Raw genomic sequence first — 18,424 nt, forward strand, 5'->3', positions numbered from 1 at the left:
GCCCTGCCCCCAGAACCTCTGAACCATCCAACCCCCCCATCTCCCTGTCCCCTGATTGCCCCTCCGAGATCCTCTGCCCCTTATCCAACCCCTTGGCCCCGGCCCGGCACTCTTAACACGCTGCTCAGAGCAGCGTGTCGGAGCCAGACATGCTGATATGCTGATCCACTGGAGCGTGCAGCCCCATCTCCCAGAGCGCTGCTTTACCGCATTATATCCAAATTAGTGTTATATCGGGTCATGTTATATCGGGGTAGAGGTATATTTATTTTTAGTAGATGCTAAGCCTATTGAATAGTTATGAAATATTAAATATTTATCATGAATGTCTAAGACTTCATATATTCATAAGAATAAGAACATAAGAATGGCCCTACTGGGTCAGACCAAAGGTCCATCTAATCCAGTATCCTGTTTTCCGACAGTGGCCAGTGCCAGGTGACCCAGACGGAATGAACAGAACAGGTAATCCAAGTGATCCATCCTCTGTCACTCATTCCCAGCTTCAGGCAAACAGAGGCTAGGGACACCATTCCTGCCCATCCTGGCTAATAGCCATTGATGGACCTATCCTCCATGAATTTATCTAGTTTTTTTTTTTGAACCCTGTTAGGGTCTTGGTCTTCAAGACATAAGCACACAGTTTAGCCTTTCACATAAAAGCCTCAAGTGCAAGTTTTGATAATGGGATTGTTTCTCTGAAGAACCATCTAATACTTTTCTGTTTGTAGATAAATAATCTGATAAATGCAAGGACAATGAGGATAGGCTGTGGTATGTCAAACTACAAGTACTCTTAACATGAATATACTTTTTCCACATTTCTTCTAGCAGTTGCCTTTATGTATTGATTGGCAATGCACTTACTGGTTCTATTGGTTTGCACGACATTTCTAACAATTAATTCCATACATTGATTACTTGTTATAAAAGTGATTTATAAAAATTTTTACAGTGTTTTCTGTTTTGTTTATATATTATAAAACCAATAAGCAAGTTTCAATCAGCCTAGAAAACTGAAAATTAAAACTACATTCTGTCTTAAAAAACTTAGTCCTGAAAAATTAACATTTTAGGTCCGATCCAAAGCCCTTTTAAGTCAATGGAAATATTCCCATTGACTTCAATGAGCTCTGGATCAGGCCCTTTCAGTGTTACAAAAATACTATATATTGAGATGAACACACTTAATTATTTTGGGAATAATATAATTGAGTGCCTAGTTACAGTAACTATCAGACAATTGAGAAAGACTGTGTACTTGTTTTTTGAAAGTACTATAAATGTTTGATTTGATGGTCCTGATCTTTAAGACTAAAAATAGTACTATTACCAGACAAGCAAAAGTATTTGAATAATTTAAATTATATTCAGTGCCAAATGACATTAATGTTGTGTGTGTCTAATCTCTCAGACACAAATAGCTCACTACTTTTACAGAGATAAATCAACTGATGCTTAAAAAGGAAAAATTGTAAGTGTTTCTATGATGTATATGTAGAATTTGAATAAATACTGTGCAGATTTCTTAATACAGAAAGAAAATATCTTTTTAACCTACATAAAATCACCACAAAACACACTTGACAGTCCAGGCAGGAAATTAGTTTCCTGTTATTTTTCTGTAAAGCAAACAGAGTGTGTAAGCAGTCATATCAGAGGGAAACAGTCCAACTAAGATATCTTACCAGAGCCCCTCATTACAGTCCTGTTTTTCCTTGATTTGGGGGATTATCGTTTGCTGTACTTATTATCTGTGTAATGGAAAGCAGAGGCAAATCTCAAAAAAAAAATCACATCTTTAACAGTTTTAAAATACTATTGCACAATTAAAGGCCCGCAAAACCAAAAGCTGTTAGAAAATTAAGGGTAAGGGACAGAAGAGATGAATGTTCAAGTGCAAATGTACAAAAAAAAAAAATCCAGTGCAACTTGTTATCAAAGTGATTAGGAAACTGTCTTTACTCTTACGGAATTATCAATTTATTCTCCCCATTATTTTAGGTAATAATTGAAATTTTCTCACCAATTGCAATATATATATACTATATAACATCTCTTTATGAACACAAGCAGAAGAAACATGCACAAAGAATACATCACAATACTCATTTAAGCTTTTAACTTAATAAGCAATGTCAGGTAACAGAGTATGAAGTATCATCTACATTAGATTTTAATCATACAGTTTTCCATAGCAGGAATATTAAAGTTTGGCTAAAAGACTTAATTTATGCAAGCCTATATTCCTTACATGTTCCAACATCTATTCATCAAATTAGGCTTGAAATGGTATTTTTTCTAAAATTATAATGTGTGTAAATTTGAACAAATTATAAAAGGTCTGGATGTGACATCCAGAGTATTATAAACAGATAAAACAAAATCCAATTCTTTGGAGAAGGAAACAATTTCTTTACTCTCTCATGTTAAACCTCTGACAAAGGCAATATTAGCTCCCTTCTTAAAACTGCTGTTACTGTATTTTTTAATGTCTTCCTTTTAATGTGAATGATGTGACTGAAAACTAAGAATGCATTATTGACTGAAGAATGCTTGTTAATATCATACTTTTCCAGTCATGGGTCATTTAATACAGGGACTAGTTAAAGTGACATTGTAGTTATCAACATGAAATTAAAATAAAATATCAAGAGATGTATATATGTTGCATAAAAGCACAGTGTGAGGATATCAATAAGACTGATATTTTAATATTGCTCCTCTCCAAACAGTAACATACAACATTGTTCCCTGTCACCATATAGGGTAAACAGTGCAAAGCTTGTGTTTTCCTCTACATTTTGTTCCTTTTTTGTGTTCATACGTCAAGGACTCTGTTAATCAAGTGCAAAAGCCAGTCCAGATGACATCTTTATTCTGTAGCCAGCATTTTATAAAAAATCTGCTAGCATGTGTCCCTCAGTTGTGTCTAAAGTGCTTAAATTTATCAGTACAACTTGCACTACGGATAAACACCCAGTGCAGAATGCAACATTGCAGAGAATCCATAGTATCCATCCTCTTTTGGGCAATCACAGTTCACCATATCTACAAACACACGCTGAAAACTGTTGCACTGAACACTGAACTGGCAACTATCCCACAGCTCCTTGCAAATTTCTTTTTACTGCTTCATCCAGTTTTCTATTTGTAAAATGTAAAGTGTCCAAATGTGTATACATATACAAGTTGAGTAAAGTTTTCAGAAGACTGTAAGTGACCTAGGTGCCTAAGTACACAAGTGACTTTTGAAAATGGAAATGGATACTTTTGAAAGTTGTCTTTATGCAAAAACAGATAAAAGCACTTATTTTACAAGTTAAATGAGCAGGCTTGAGGAAACTGGGGATTTGGTGAAACAATTATATCTCACTGGTGCAGCTCCAACCCCAACACAGTCAGACTGTTCTAGCACTTCAATGGAGCATACTGATCTGATGCAGAGTACAATGGTGGCGAGCTTTGCTTTGAGCATGAGCAATTGCCACAGTGCTAGTCAGGGATGCTGGAATAAGTTGTGTAATGGGAGTGTTGAAAACCAAACTGTGAACCCTGTATATAATGGAAACCACTTCAAGTCAGGGGTTGCAGCAGCACCCCCTGTATCCCTAATTCCAGCACCTAGGATTCCAGTACTCTTTGTGAGCTGCTGCAAGCACTTTACGTGGACATGAGGTTGCTAGTGTTTGCAACTGTGTATGCAAAGCTAAAATTTTTCTAATGTAGACAAGGTCATGAAATGCAACAAGTCACCTCTGCAATGCACATTAGCTGAAATAACCTAAGAAATTTAAATCCCACAGCTTCTCATGTAGTTTGGTCTCACATGACAACACACTATACTTTTATTGGTTGGAAAAAACAAGTTTTTCAGCAAATATTTATATTCCACTATGGAAGCACTGGTTACAACTCAACTCCATAGTTAAAGCTGAGTTCCATTTTGCACTTAAAGAGATTCAACCTTTATTTTTTATGAAAAACAGCATATCCTCCCCAAAACTTACAGAATTTACTTTTTGAGTGTTGGATTAATTGTCTGAGAATTTAAAGTAAATCCGTTAACAGTTAAAAACTGGGTCCTATGAAAAATTAGTATCTCTGTCTTTTCTTTCCTCTGAACTATCTTAGCAGAATACAGACACTTCCAAATTTCTATATTATTAAAATTAATGTTATATTTGAAGAAATTATGTTGAAATTAGGTTAAATTATTAACAATTGTATCTATTTATTATGGTTATGTAGGCTACAACCAGGCTCAAGTCAGCAGCTCAGTTAACTTAAGTGCATTGTGTCATCAGGTGTAATTGGAGATTAGCATATACTTCAGCCTTCTTTGAAATATAGTAAATCAATTGCATCTCAACCCCAAAATTCAAGAATGATGTTGAGTTTTGGGAAAAACCCAAACACTCAAGTACAAGAGTGCATACATCTGATGTACATGAAAGCTTTATAGCAAGGTTGACATTTTTAAGCTACCAAAGCTATCAAGAATTGATTTGCACTCTTGTACTAACTCTTGTACTAATAACCTACAAAAAGGTTAGCATTCCAATATTCCTGCAGCTTCAGGTTTGCGGAGATTACCCATTTTCTATAATTGTGATTTAAAGATGGCTAATCTGTACTAGCTATTAGTAGCCAGGTCTCAAAATATAAGGCTTTGAGAACATGGGACCAAAAACAAGTCCAGGGTGCAACCTGAGGGCCGGATATGAGGTAACCCAGAAGATAGAGCCCCCTCACACAGTGCCACAGTATGACTACCATCACTTCCCTCTTCTCCTGTCAGCTATTACAGTACTGCTGCTGTAAAGATCATTAAAACTTGCAGAGATTACACTAAATCCAACTGGAGGATACAATAGGACAGATGTAAGACCTTAAGGCAAAACTTCATAGTTGTGAATTTGTGTATTTGGCACATACAAAAAATAGCCTTGAAGGCCTACAGATGCCACAGAGTTGCTTGGGTTTTTAGCTAGGATTAGAGTCCAAACTTCATTTTGAACTTCCTGGATTGGAAGAGTAATAATGTAGTGATTTAACCACCGCGTTTCAGAATGGACAGATTGCTGACTTTTTCAGGGGTATGATAACAAATGAACTAAATAATTTCTTCACTGAAGATCTTGCAAATGTTTCAACATGGCTAGAGGCCTTCGTAAATAAAGAAGCACCGTTTAAAATGTAGAGTGGTTGGGAAGGTCCAGAAACTAAGAGCCTTGGGACATTACAAAGTGGGCCAAGTAGCTGGAAGTGAGGAGGCTTCAGTGATTTTGAAATTCAAGAATCCTAACCTGTATCTTTGAAACACCTTAAGGGTCAGATTTCTCAGAAAAGACAGAATTTAAATTTCCCAACTTCATCCTTGTTTACGTGGGACAACAGGATCTGATTTCAGTAACTGTTCCTACTTGGTTTACCACCAAAGAGCAAGATTACTAAAAGTAATGTTTCGGCCTATTGCAAGGCCTGAACTTTATGTTTAGTTGATGAGACATTTTCAGCAAGGTCATTCATGGCTTTATAAAGTCTCCCTGAAAACATGAAGGACACAAGCTTGAATTAAGCAGTGATTTAGTATCTTGTTCGAAAGCAAAGACACAGAGACTCTTCTTGACAATGCAAGGAAATCCATATAAAGGGTAGTACAAAAACAGTCTGAGCTTGTATCATAGAGGTAAGAGGAGGATAAACTATAATGAATTGACAATTTGTGGAGAGATGAAGAAGCAGTTGTTTCAGGAGAAGCCAAGAGCTCTCCTTTCTACCATTTTATTAGGTACTTAGCTATGTAGAAAGAATGAACTGAGATGGTTAGATGGGTTGCCACAGACCCATAAGATTTTAAAAGGACTTAATCAACTCTTTCAAGTAGATCCTGGGGCTGGCTTTTCCTTCAGTGGGATCCAAGCAGCCACCACAATCTATTTTAAGGACTGAGGACCAGCATTTCACATTAATATTTGGGAGCTTATAAAGCTTGACAGCATTAGCAGGAAAGGCAAATTCAATGTCATGAGCATCTTACAAAGATATTTTCTGACAGACACAGATGAATTGCATTCTTAGGTTTTTCTTCCTCTACTATAAGTTAAAGTTCCCTTGTAGCAATGTACAAGTAGAAGGTTTAATTCTATGCATTTTAGTAATAATTTCAGCATAAACAGGAAATTCACCCAGAAGTCATTAAGTCCTTCAGTACCTCTTAAGACCTGGAAGACTCAACACCCTTATCATCATCATCATCATCCTCCACCAGGTTATCTCAGAGGATGAGAGAAAGGAAGGCACTTTTATCATTGGATGATTAACTCTTCATAGCTGTCCCCAATGAGATTTTCCTTATCAGAGTTTGGCTGAGCTGAAATTGAGGTCATGCTCTTGGGAGCATGGGAGGTGGGTACAACAAAAAATACTGCTAGCCTTTGCAGTAGAAGCTGATTTCTTTGTCTTAATGGTAGGCTGAGTGAGAGGTCTTGTCTGTACCTCACTTCCACAACTGAAAAGGAGTACCTGTGGCACCTTAGAGACTAACAAATTTATTTGAACATAAGCTTTTGTGAGCTACAGCTCAATGAAGTGAGCTGTAGCTCACAAAAGCTAATGCTCAAATAAATTTGTTAGTCTCTAAGGTGCCACAGGTACTCCTTTTCTTTTTGCGAATACAGACTAACATGGCTGCTACTCTGAAACTTTCCACTACTGAATTATCTATAATGAAAACTAAATTGAGTAGAAGGAACAGAGGTGCATTATGTCCCTTCTGGAAATTAGAAAGAGACTGAGCAGAATTTCCTACCTCTTCTGTAGGTTTCTGTGCTGCCAAGACATGATTGTCAGAACTCCTAGCTGATCTTGAGGTAAAAGGTCCTGGAACAGCAGGAAGCTCCAAATCAGTGTCACCTGATGGTCTGAAGTCCTCAGAGCAACAGAGGCAAATAGACCCAGCAGCTGTGGGTTGAAGAGGCACTCTGCAAGTTAGACATTTCTTGTCCCCTTTTCTCATTTTATTTGTTGACTCAGAGTAACTTTTTTATTTTTCAGCCATGACATAGCAAGGGTACTTTTACGATGTACTCTGAGCAAAAACTGGAGAATTTAGGAGACAGTATGTGACCAAGAATCCTTGAGGCCAAACTTTTTGGAACAATTTGATTGATCCCTGTGCCACTTGCGTGACAAGAATGACTGACAAGCATTCCACACTGGTGTAGCAGAGACTGCAGAATGGAATAATATTTTAATATTTAATTTTCAAGACCTCTAGTGTATTTTCTTACTCATTTGTAGTATATTGGGAAGTTTAGCTTCATGCTCATTAAGTGGGAAAGAACATAAAACTTAATGTGGAAACAATATAAGAAAGGTAGTGATTTTTGAACCTCAAATCCTATCTCCCCCAAAACTATTTGTAACATACTCCGTGCACTGGAAACTAGCAATAATATCCGTGTGTTGGGAAGAATGACAAAAGTTACATCCTCATTTTCAATTATACCAATTCAATCATGCATCCTCCAAGTCACAACAGGCTTAATTCTGCTGCTGACTATATTGCATTTCAGCCAAAGAAATCCTGTTGTCTTAAATTATATTTAAATGTTTTGTTCATCTCATAATTGTAGAGTAAACATTTTATCACTTCTCAATTAGAACAGAAATCTGATGTGTGAAAGCAGTGCTGGCTTCAGCTCAATTACTACTGCCAAGATTTGGAGGTCAAGCATAAACATTAAGAGCAGATTGTGTTACTGAGTAGCAGATCAGTTTTTATTTATTTGTATGACCATATTTTTTAGCATCTTGTATTTTGTTTCAATAGATTACTGAATCTCATACACAATAGAAATAAATGTGGCCATGACAACAACAAAAATGACTTTCTGGTTAGTTTTCATTAGTATGGGGCCTTTACGCTAATGTCTGCCCTCCTGCTTAGATCACCTCATTCACAGAACAATGCTTATCTTTTTCTCATTTTCTCCCAAAAGTCTCATTACTAAATAATTAGTTTGTTGATAATTTGGAAGTGAAGATGCTTTCCTGTCAAATTTTATATATATGTTTTACATTAACTTCCTTTAAAGTCTCAAAGGGATTATAAAATGTTCCAGCTGACTTGTAAAGCTATACATTATATTGGCCCTTCTTGTTTTAAAAACAAGAACTAAATTTGCACTGTATTCTTCTAATCAAACCTTCTTATGTTCAGTAGTGCCAGTTTAAATTTCTGGAAAAGTGAGTCATTCAGTAAAGGACTCACCAATCTTTAGAGATCATCAATATGAAAAAAAAAAAAACCATATAGTTCTAAAGACTATGGCCAAAGTTTTCAACATTATGTGCCTGAAGTTAAATATCTAAATCTACATAATGGCACATAAGTAATCGGTGGAATATTCAGCATTCCACGGCACCTGTAACTCCTGTTGAAACCACTGACACCCTAATTTGAAATGTTTTGCATACAAGACATTCTAAGTCATGCTACTGTACTATTTACATTTATTTATACTAAGCACTAAGAAATTTACATTAAGGGAACTAAAACTGAAGCTGGACTTTACTGTACTATAGAGGCTCACTAACAGTAACCCACTGATATCCCATTGTTAATTACTGATTTCTGAATTAGCAAGTGTAAACAAGTATAATGCATCAAAATGCTCCTTGTTCATTTATTTTTATAGCTATATTTTAGCTTTAATTATTCACTGCGGTAGTTTTCTAGAAAATAATAAGCCTCAAATCTTTAAGACGCTCCCTTGAAAGTAACATCTGCTCTCCACCAAGATAAACAGAGACAAACATATATAATATAGTAAATATACCTAACAGCATGCCATCTTTTGTCTAACATACTTAATAAAAATTTGAGTCACATTTTTGAAGTAAAATATGCACAATCCATCTGCACATATCTAATTTATGTGCAGGACCTATATATCACATATGCCCATTACCCAACTAATCAGTATACATAAACACCTGATTTGGACATTATATTAGGCATGTTTATGAATATTTTAATTATGTACAAACTGAATGTAACAGCATAATATAATTTTAAAAAGCTGTTTAGTACACCATTATTGCCAGTATGTACAGTATTATAAGCAATTGATAAGGAATCTGCTCCCAATTAAGAAATCCTTAGAAATCAGAAGTTTTATTCATGAAACTTTCTATCACATTTCCAAAGTACCTACTGGGATCCTTCATGGATGAATTATTGGTTCTATGGGACAGCAATTTTATTAGCTCACTCAGTTTTAAAATGTGAAAACAAAATCTTGATTTGTAAATGTGCACATTAGACTTTAATAACCCATGCTGGGAAATTATTCAGTCACACTTCAATCAGAAAAAGTAATTTACTATTTATGATATTTTAAATTGTTCATATTATGAAAAGCAAAAATTTAAAATGATGTAAAATGTACAGAAAATATACAGTAGAATCTCGCAAATTCACAGAAATGACTGGGGTGAGGGTCGTTTGTGAATTTGTAAAAAATAAGTAATTAAAACCAAGGATAATGCACCACAAAATGTACTTTGATAATTAAATAGGTATACTTTAATCTTAATTTATTAGAGTATTTAATTGTCTACAGTACTAACAAATTTTCAAATATGGAATAATATTCAATGTATGGAATAATACAAATATTTTGTATTATTAAAACTTCTTTATTTTTTGCAAGTCTGTTATTCAGGTGTTAAATCTCCATAGCAAAATGGGGACAAGTTTATTAACAAGTCTAAATCCATGAGATTCTATTGTATTGCTAAACGTTAAACACAATTTTCAAAGTCAACAATACCTTTCATTTGCTGGATATCTATAAGTAGGATGAGAGTAAAATATACTGACAACATACGATATTTTCCAGATATTTTAAATTCAATTTAAAACAAGATTTGTTTTCAGTCTTAGAAATGTATTTTTAGTAATAGGCACTCATTTTGTGTCCTAAACCATACTATATTATTGCTGGTCATTTAAAAAGGTGTAGTCTATAATCCCAGAGGCGCAGCTTTTTCATGTATTAAAGTGATCTCACCATATAATCTATATTTAAGTGTGCTAAAATGGTAAAATACCCAAGATGGAAATGAAAAGCCAAGTTTTGAACTCTGATCCAAATACTGGTCTCTGGCTAAAAATAAAACTGTTCCCACATGTGGATATGAGGACAGAATTTGGCCCATATTATATTTCACTAATTTAAAAAAGTGACACTTCAATCCATTCTGAACAGCAGAAACATACTTAACATCTTAAAAACTTAAATTACACTATCATAAGTGAATTTAATCATTTTTACTATTTTAAATATTACTTTGTGTTATGATTGGCTGATTCTACTTGGAATATTGCTCTAAATCTCATTCACTTGTTGTTCAAAACAGTTGGTGCTTGTAGGACAGGTCCTTTTTATTTAAAAAGGCCACATTAAATATCCCCCCCCCCCCCACACACACACACACACACACCCCCTCCCTGCAATGTTTTGGTCCACGTTACAAACATCATTACAATGATCTACAAGGCTATATTTAAAGAAAGAAATAAAAGTAGCATCTAAAGTCTTAAATTTGCACAGTTTATTCAGGTCACTAATTATTCAATCCAATTATTATTGAATATTGAATTATTCAATTCAATCTAAAAGTGAAGCTGGCTTTTTCAACTGCTTCACTAGTATGACAAAATTAGAAAAAACTTACCTTAACACTAACATTAAAAAGTAGTAAATAAAAAGTGGCAAGTTCATTTTTATAATTCATGTTGCATTTTGGGACAGCATAGTAATAATTAGTAAAACTGTTTGAGTTCTAAACAAACAAACAAACAAACACACACTGATAAAAAGGAGATTCTGCCTGCCAAATTCTGCCCTCAATCACATTGTCCAACATCATTGTACATTTAACCTGTACTCCAGTTTAGGTTTCTGGTCTAGAAGAGACACACTAACTGATAACATCCTTAAATACAATGTAATCAAAAAATTAGCAATTATTAGCACTATTTACAAGGCACAATAAATACACATGAATTAAAAAAGAAGGCTCCTTTACTAAAATCTGGCTAATACACAACTGCGAAGCTTGAATATAGAAAGGTAAAACTTTCTAAAATTCACACTCATGTTCAGAGAACTTAGCTAGAGTTCCATGTCAGAATTTTCAGCCTCATCAACCACCCAGGGGTTGGTTGACTTCTGTCATTCTGAACTTTTGTCTCCAAAGACCTGGTCACTCCTCTCTCCCCAGAGGGCTGACTGAGTTCAAAACTGACAGTGTTCCTTTCTGGATAACCCCATATAGTTAATTCAATCACAGCAGCCTTTTAACAGGTTTCAGAGTAGCAGCCGTGTTAGTCTGTATTCGCAAAAAGAAAAGGAGTACTTGTGGCACCTTAGAGACTAACAAATTTATTAGAGCATAAGCTTTCGTGAGCTACAGCTCACTTCATCGGATGCATCCGATGAAGTGAGCTGTAGCTCACGAAAGCTTATGCTCTAATAAATTTGTTCGTCTCTAAGGTGCCACAAGTACTCCTTTTCTTTTAGCAGCCTTTTAGGATTTGTAAAATTGTCTTAAAAGCAATCATGCTCCGCAAGTGCCTTTGAACCTGAATGAGATAGATCCTTCCATCCATTGAGCTGGTGAGCCCTACAGTCACTGAGTCTTAGTCTACTTCTGGTTTCCTATGGGAGCCTTGTTTGACTGGTTACAAATTTAATGTCAACCTCTTTCCTCATGTCACAAAAAGGCCAATAAAAGTGGTTTACCTTCCACTCTATGTAATTGCTTTGTAGGACATAAAGAGTTTACCCTTTCCTACACACACAGAAATTTCAAATCCCTACAATTCTTATTTCAAGAGAAGATGTCAGACGAGTTCTCTCATCTCTGAAGTTCATTGACTTTTCCATAATTTTAGATGCTGCTAACTAATCAGAGGTGGCTATATCCCAGGCACTGTTTCCACAATTTTCTGCAAATATAAACTGTTAGGCTGTTGTCATACCTAGCACTGAATTCATTTACCCTGTCATTAGCTACGTGCTAGTCAAGTTGTCTACACATATAGAGCTTGTCTAGACTAGGATAAAAGATGTATTTTTAAAAAGTTCTCTCTTAAAAACTCTAGTAAGACAGGTCAAGTTAACTCCTGGGGGAGTTCTGTGCCACTGTGCATGTGCAGAATTCATGTCCCTCACAGAATTATTTTTCCTTCCACAGAAAATACACAATGCTGGAGAGGCACTGTAGTTATGGCTTTTGCTGCTGTGGCATCAGAACTGAGGGCAACCAGCTCACCAGCCATAGCAGCAAGCAGTTGATAGGCTGGTGGAGGAGAGTCTGTATTCCACACACTGCCCTGCCCACGGGGCCAGATGAGGAGGCACAGGAGGAGCAGGGCATATGGGGCTGCTGGGGAGGATCACACACTGGGGTTCAAAAGGGCTAAATGGGACTGGGGGGGTGCAGGGACACATGGTGTTAGGGGGATGCATGGGGAGAGGGTGGCTGAGTGGGGGTGCAGGGACACATGAGGATGAGGGAGGCACTGCAGGTACACAGGAGGACAGGGACAGATGTGCCTGACTGAATGGGAGAGGCTACGGGTCAGCCAGGGTCTGCATGGGGGAGGGTCCTCAACTCCCTAACAATCCCTTCCCCCCCCAAAGCCCTCTATTCCATACTTCTCCCTCCCACACTCAACAACCTTCCAGGTTCACTCCCAGGCTTCTTCCCAACAATTACTTCCCTCTCCCTCAGTTCCTCCATTACCCCCACTGCTTCTGAAGGATGCGGGAAATACATTTCTGTATTGCAGTTTATATGAATTATTACTCAAAGTTATGTATTAATATGCCTAGTAAGGAATCTATTAGTCAAAAATATTTCCTGATTCTTTTTTGTCTGTACTGTTACAGACATACTTGACAGGTATTTTGAAATAAATTACCAAAGTAATAGAAACTGGCATGATTATATTGTGTTATTTTGACAAATAAAATATGTAGAATTAAGTAATATTGTGTGCAGAATTTTTAATTTCTTGGTGTAGAATTCCCCCGGGAGTACAAGTTGTATTTTAAACATGTTAACTGGTAGAAAGAGGTGACCCAAAGTTCACCCACTGTCCAATGATTTGCTTTGTGAGAGTATCTGCCTAATTGTTAGCATATCCAAAGACAAGAAATTCAGCAATATAACAATATAAAAGTGAAAGGGTATAAACACTGTATAATCCATATTCCAATAATAAAATACCTTGTCTCAAAAATCTTAAACCAGAGTAATGCTGTATAACAATTTTATTTGGGGGGGGGAGATTAATGGTTTTTCTAATACTATAATAAGCAGCTAAAATATTTAGCTTATTTTAATTTTTAAAAAACAGTGCTAAATTATCAAAAACAATACTTTAATCTAAATATGACATATACCTTAAAACATAGCTGCATTTTATAGTAGTAATTTGGGAATGGGTCATATTTCTCCACCACTTAAATTCAGTAAGAAAGTGCAGCCTTTTAGACTGTCACTACAAATCTGGGCAAATTCCCTTTTTTTAGCTGACACACAAACAATAAAAATCAATGAAAAGATTAATAATCATACCTTATATTTGGTCATGGTGCTAAAATGGTTGTTCCTGAAGAACACACAAAGTTCTCCTTCCTGAACTGCTGAAGTCAGCTCACATAACCCATGGTATGTCAACTGAGTGGCTGTATTGTTCAGAAATTGTTCAGCTACAAATCCTATAAAAGCAATGCAGATTATTAACTGGGGATCCATCATACAGATCTAAATACATACATACCTACATAAAAAAATTAAATATATCAAAAATTCTCTCTCCGCTAGTGAAATGAACTCTCAAGGCTTATATCAAGTTAGATTTAACTAGAAGAAAATAAGTTAACTTTCCTTCTCAATTTACATCTGTGACACTATGACATTACCCAGGGTAGAATCTGAACTGATGGAAAGCTGCATCCTCTCAATTCTCCAGCCTGGGGTGCCTTTTACACTCTCACCACATGTTCTAGCAGTCTTACTGGCTAATTTTCTTTCAGAAAGGATTCACCCTTCAGTCCAAAGCTGTTTCTTTGTTCCTCAGGTGTTGTAGTTGCCGTTGATAGAAAGAAAGGGAGGAATGTTTTGGGGCACCTGTTCCCCTTTCTTATTGTTCTTTTTCTTTGAAAAAGATCTCCAGCTGTGGTTCAGGAGACAGAAAATCTGTGGGGATGTGAACCTCCAGCTGGTTCTGTGCCAAAAATGTAGGTTTATCACTACCACCCTCTTTCCTGCCAAAGAATGGCCACTTAACCAGGTGATAGTCCATTTGATTTTTTTGACTCCTGAAGCGTCAGTTTGCCTCTTGTCATTGAGGAACTGGTTTATGCCTGCTTTTCTAAACTTGTAACATCTCAGTAATATTATACAGTAAAATCTTGTAACTTTAGCTATAATGTTGCCACACATATTTTACCAAGACAGCAATGATCAGCCAATTATGAATTTTCAAATGATACTTCAGAAGGCATACTTTGTATCCCTGTGTTCACTCTTTTTACAAGACTATAATAGATTTTGGACAGACGGTCACAAAAGCATTTAATTTTTTACTGCAATCTTATTGTAGTCTTTTTGTTCTATGTTTGTACAGTGCCTAGCACAATGGGGTCCTGCTCCACAATGGGCTCCTATGTAATACAATAATAATGATAATAATTTAACAGAGGTAGGATTTTTAAAAGTCTCTCTTGTACAAAAACAGTGCATTTTACCAATCAGGTTATTTGACTTAGCACCATGGGATCTTGATTTAAAAAAAACAGCATTATAATAAATCAAGGTAGCACATTAATTGGATTAAAAACTGGAAAATCTCAGGTGCTAACTGTAAATGGAGAATCATCATCCAATAGGGGGTTTTCTAGTGGGGGTCTGACCGGGATCTTTTCTTGGTCCAACACTCTTCAATATATTTATCATCAATGATCCAGAAGAAAATATAAAATCATTGCTGGCAATGCTTGTAGATGACACCAAAATTGATGGAGGGTAAACAGTGATAACGACAGGTCAGTTCTGCAGAGTGATCTGGATCGTTTAATAACCTGGGCACCTTTAAGCAGCAAGCATTTTAATACAGGCAAAACACAAGGTCACACATCTAGGAAACGTACATTAACCAGAGTTGTTTAAGATGTATTGTATATATTTATTCATTCCACTCTTGGTGTATGTGCGCCCCATGTACTCAGGATCAGAGTTGTTTGACTGACAGTGTCTTTTGCAATCACACATGGCCCCGAGTATCCTCATGCTTTGCACTGGGGGCATAGAGAGTGAAGCAGCTCAACCACCACTCACTTCCTTCAGCACAGAAACCAAATGAAACAAGATTCTGTAGTAGAGTGGAAGGAGTGCACACAGTAGAAATATATATATGAAAGAGAGAACGAACATCTTGAAGGAAATATTGTTACTAATACAAAAGTAATACAACTATAGTTACATTATAATGTAACTGTAGTTCTTCAAGATGTCATCAATGTGGAGGAGGGATAGCTCAGTGGTTTGAGCATTGAGCTGCTAAACCCAAGGTTGTGAGCTCAATCCTTGAGGGGGCCATTTAGGAATCTGGGGCAAAAATTGGGGATTGGTCCTGCTTTGAGCAAGGGATTGGATTAGATGACTCTTGAGGTCCCTCCCAACCCTGATATTCTATGATGCCACTTACATAGAAGGAAATGTAGCCATGACCCCTGTCGGCTTCCATGCAACTCAAAGCACGTTTTGGCTAACAACTCCAAAAGCAGGGATGGAGAATAGGCGTGGGACAACATGAAATATTTAGTCTTGTCAACACAGTACTATAGAGTGTGACCACTGGATCAGCACATGTGAAGTCCTTGAGGATTTTTGACACAGTAAAATGAGAGAAGATGAAGAGCGACCGTATCAGAGGGTGGTATGCCAAAATGACCACAAGATAGACCTTTCTCAAGCTGGAAGTCAAGTCCAGAGCACTTCAACTGCAATATGCAGTCCAGGATCTTAAGTATTGAGGCCTGTTGGGCCACCCATATGGAAAACCCCTTCCACTTAGAGTAGGTTCTTCTCATGGATGGATTCCTGCTTAGAATCAAGATACCCTGGACAAGTGACAAGCAGCCCTTTTCCAGGGTACTCATCCAAGCAGCATTTAGGCAGTAAGTTGTAGTGACACTAGGTCTGGACGAAGTGGGATCTTGATCGGGGGTTGCACCAACAGATGTAGCAAGTCGAAAAGACAGAACTGTCTCAGCCATTATAAAGTTATAGGGATGAGCCTGAGTTGCTCTCACCTGGCTTTGGTGGTCACTCTGGAGAATCAGTGGAAAGGTGTAACAAAGCCTTTAACTCCACTTCAAAAGGAATGTGATTGGAGGGAATCTGGATTAATGGCCCCTGGAGCAAAGCTGGAGCACTTTGCATTATCTCTGGTGACAAACAGGTCTATTACCCATGTCCTCCACAACAGAAAATGTACTCTTGGTGAATTTCTGCAGCAACCACTTGTCGTCAGTGACTAAATGGCTGCTCAGGAAACCCACTACGTCACTGCTGGTTCCTGGCAGGTGCAGCATTATCAAGGGGATGTTTCATAGCACCAATTCCACAACTTGATCACTTCATTACCCAATGGAGGAGATAACACGCCCCTTGGCCCATGTAATATATTGCCAGTGTTTTGTTGGTTTGTGTGTTTCAAAGTGCCATAGGACCAGGAGGATACCACACACTGGCCTGATGACCCAAAACTCGAGCACTTCCATGTGTAGTCTCACCTCCTCCAGGGAACCATCTCTCTTGTATTTGGGGATGGTCCAGGTGGGTGCTCCCATCCTGTCCTAGATGTGTCCGTGATCAGTGTTCAGGATGGTTATGGGGTTTCAGATGGCTCTCCTTTCTGAACATTGTTGGGTGTAGGCACCAGGTCAGTGCTCTCATGACACGGAATAATATTACCATTGATTTGCTCAGCAGATGATTCCTGGGGACTGACCTGAGCCATAGTTGTAGGGGCTTCAGGTGAAGTCTGGCAAGCAGCATCACATATGTACATGAGGACACATACCCAAAAGCGTCAGCTAAGTCTGCACAACCTTGGCCGGGTTAGCGATTGCCCCTTTTACTAGGGATTGGATTGCAAGGAACCTATCCTGAGATACGTACGCCTGAGCTGTTACCAAATCTATTCTGGCTCCTATAAATTCTAATGTTTGCATTGGAATCGGGTGGTTTCTCTCAGTTGATCAAGAGGGCTAGCTGGACAAACAGGACTACTACATAGTCTCAGCACAGTTTTTGGAAGCGGCAGAGAGATAGCCTTGCATGATTGGTCACAAAGGTGCAAGTTGCCACGTGTCCCAGGAGCTTATTGTGTTTTGAGGTCTCCCCTGAATTGCTTGTACCAGACCTGACAAGATGACAAATGTGTCTAAGGGAACATAGGTTCTAGTTTCAATGAGTCCAAATATGTCCCTATAAACGGTATCATGTGTATAGGGATTAATGTGGATTTTTTATATATATATATTCAACTACAGATCCAACTCGTGGAACAGAGCATGGGTCATCTGGGTGAAAGACAGCAGTGCTTTGTAGGAACAGCCCTTGAGTAGCTAGTCATCGAGGTACAAGAAGACTAGAATTGCTTCTTGTTGGAGTTAAGCAGCCACTACTGTCAGGGCTTTTGAGAACAATGTTCGGGCTGAGGAAAGGCTTAAAGGAAGCACTCAGTATTGGAAATTATCCTGGCCTATAGCGAAGCATAGGTATTTCCTATGTGATGGGTGTATTGTTATATGGAAATAGACATCTTGTATGTCAAGAGCTGAAAATCAATCCCCTTTCTTTAGTGAGGCAATTATAGCCACCAGAGTCAACATTCTGAATTTTTGAGACTTTACTACCTTGTTTAGAAGTCTTAGATGTAAGATCAGTCTCCATCGTCCCTTGGCAGAAGGAAATACTTTGAGTAAAATCTCTTGCTCTTTGTGAGGAGAAGGAGGAGGAGGAGGAACTGGTTCTATTGCTCCTAATCAAAGGAGATTTCACTTCTTGTCTCACTAAAAGCTAACGAGAGGGGCCCGGAAGGGGGACAGGGAAGGGGGATGAAAGTTGGAACAACATAAAATGCATGGTTTAACCTGACGTTATTACCTCTGTTATCCACTTGTCTGTAGTGATCTGTCTCCAACCATGGTGGAGGTAGGTAAGCTGGTCTCCAAAGGAGGGAGGTGGGGTAATAGGCACAGCTGTAAATTCAGAGGCAGAGATGGATTTGAACCCTCACCCAACCCAAAACTATTGCTTCGAAGAC

General features: G+C 37.6%; 1 protein-coding gene across 13 annotated transcripts in view; it reads right to left on the reverse strand.

Annotated features, from left to right (window-relative positions):
• MINDY2 (MINDY lysine 48 deubiquitinase 2) overlaps window positions 1-18,424 on the reverse strand; it is a 104,519-nt gene that overhangs the window by 33,540 nt on the left and 52,555 nt on the right. For 11 of the 13 annotated variants that reach the window (XR_006274654.1, XR_006274655.1, XR_006274656.1 and 8 more), the window contains one exon: window positions 13,663-13,805. Coding sequence is in view for 10 of the 13 variants with exons in the window: in XM_043493599.1 (XP_043349534.1) it covers window positions 13,663-13,805 (143 nt within the window). In the remaining 3 variants the exon portion in view is untranslated. Of the gene's footprint in view, window positions 1-1,690; window positions 1,755-6,814; window positions 6,967-13,662; window positions 13,806-18,424 lie in introns of those variants that run through there. The other 2 variants (XM_043493601.1, XM_038419052.2) reach the window with 2 other exon arrangements.

This window comes from Dermochelys coriacea, chromosome 10 (genome assembly GCF_009764565.3).
Source record: "Dermochelys coriacea isolate rDerCor1 chromosome 10, rDerCor1.pri.v4, whole genome shotgun sequence".
Classification (NCBI taxonomy): domain Eukaryota; kingdom Metazoa; phylum Chordata; order Testudines; family Dermochelyidae; genus Dermochelys; species Dermochelys coriacea.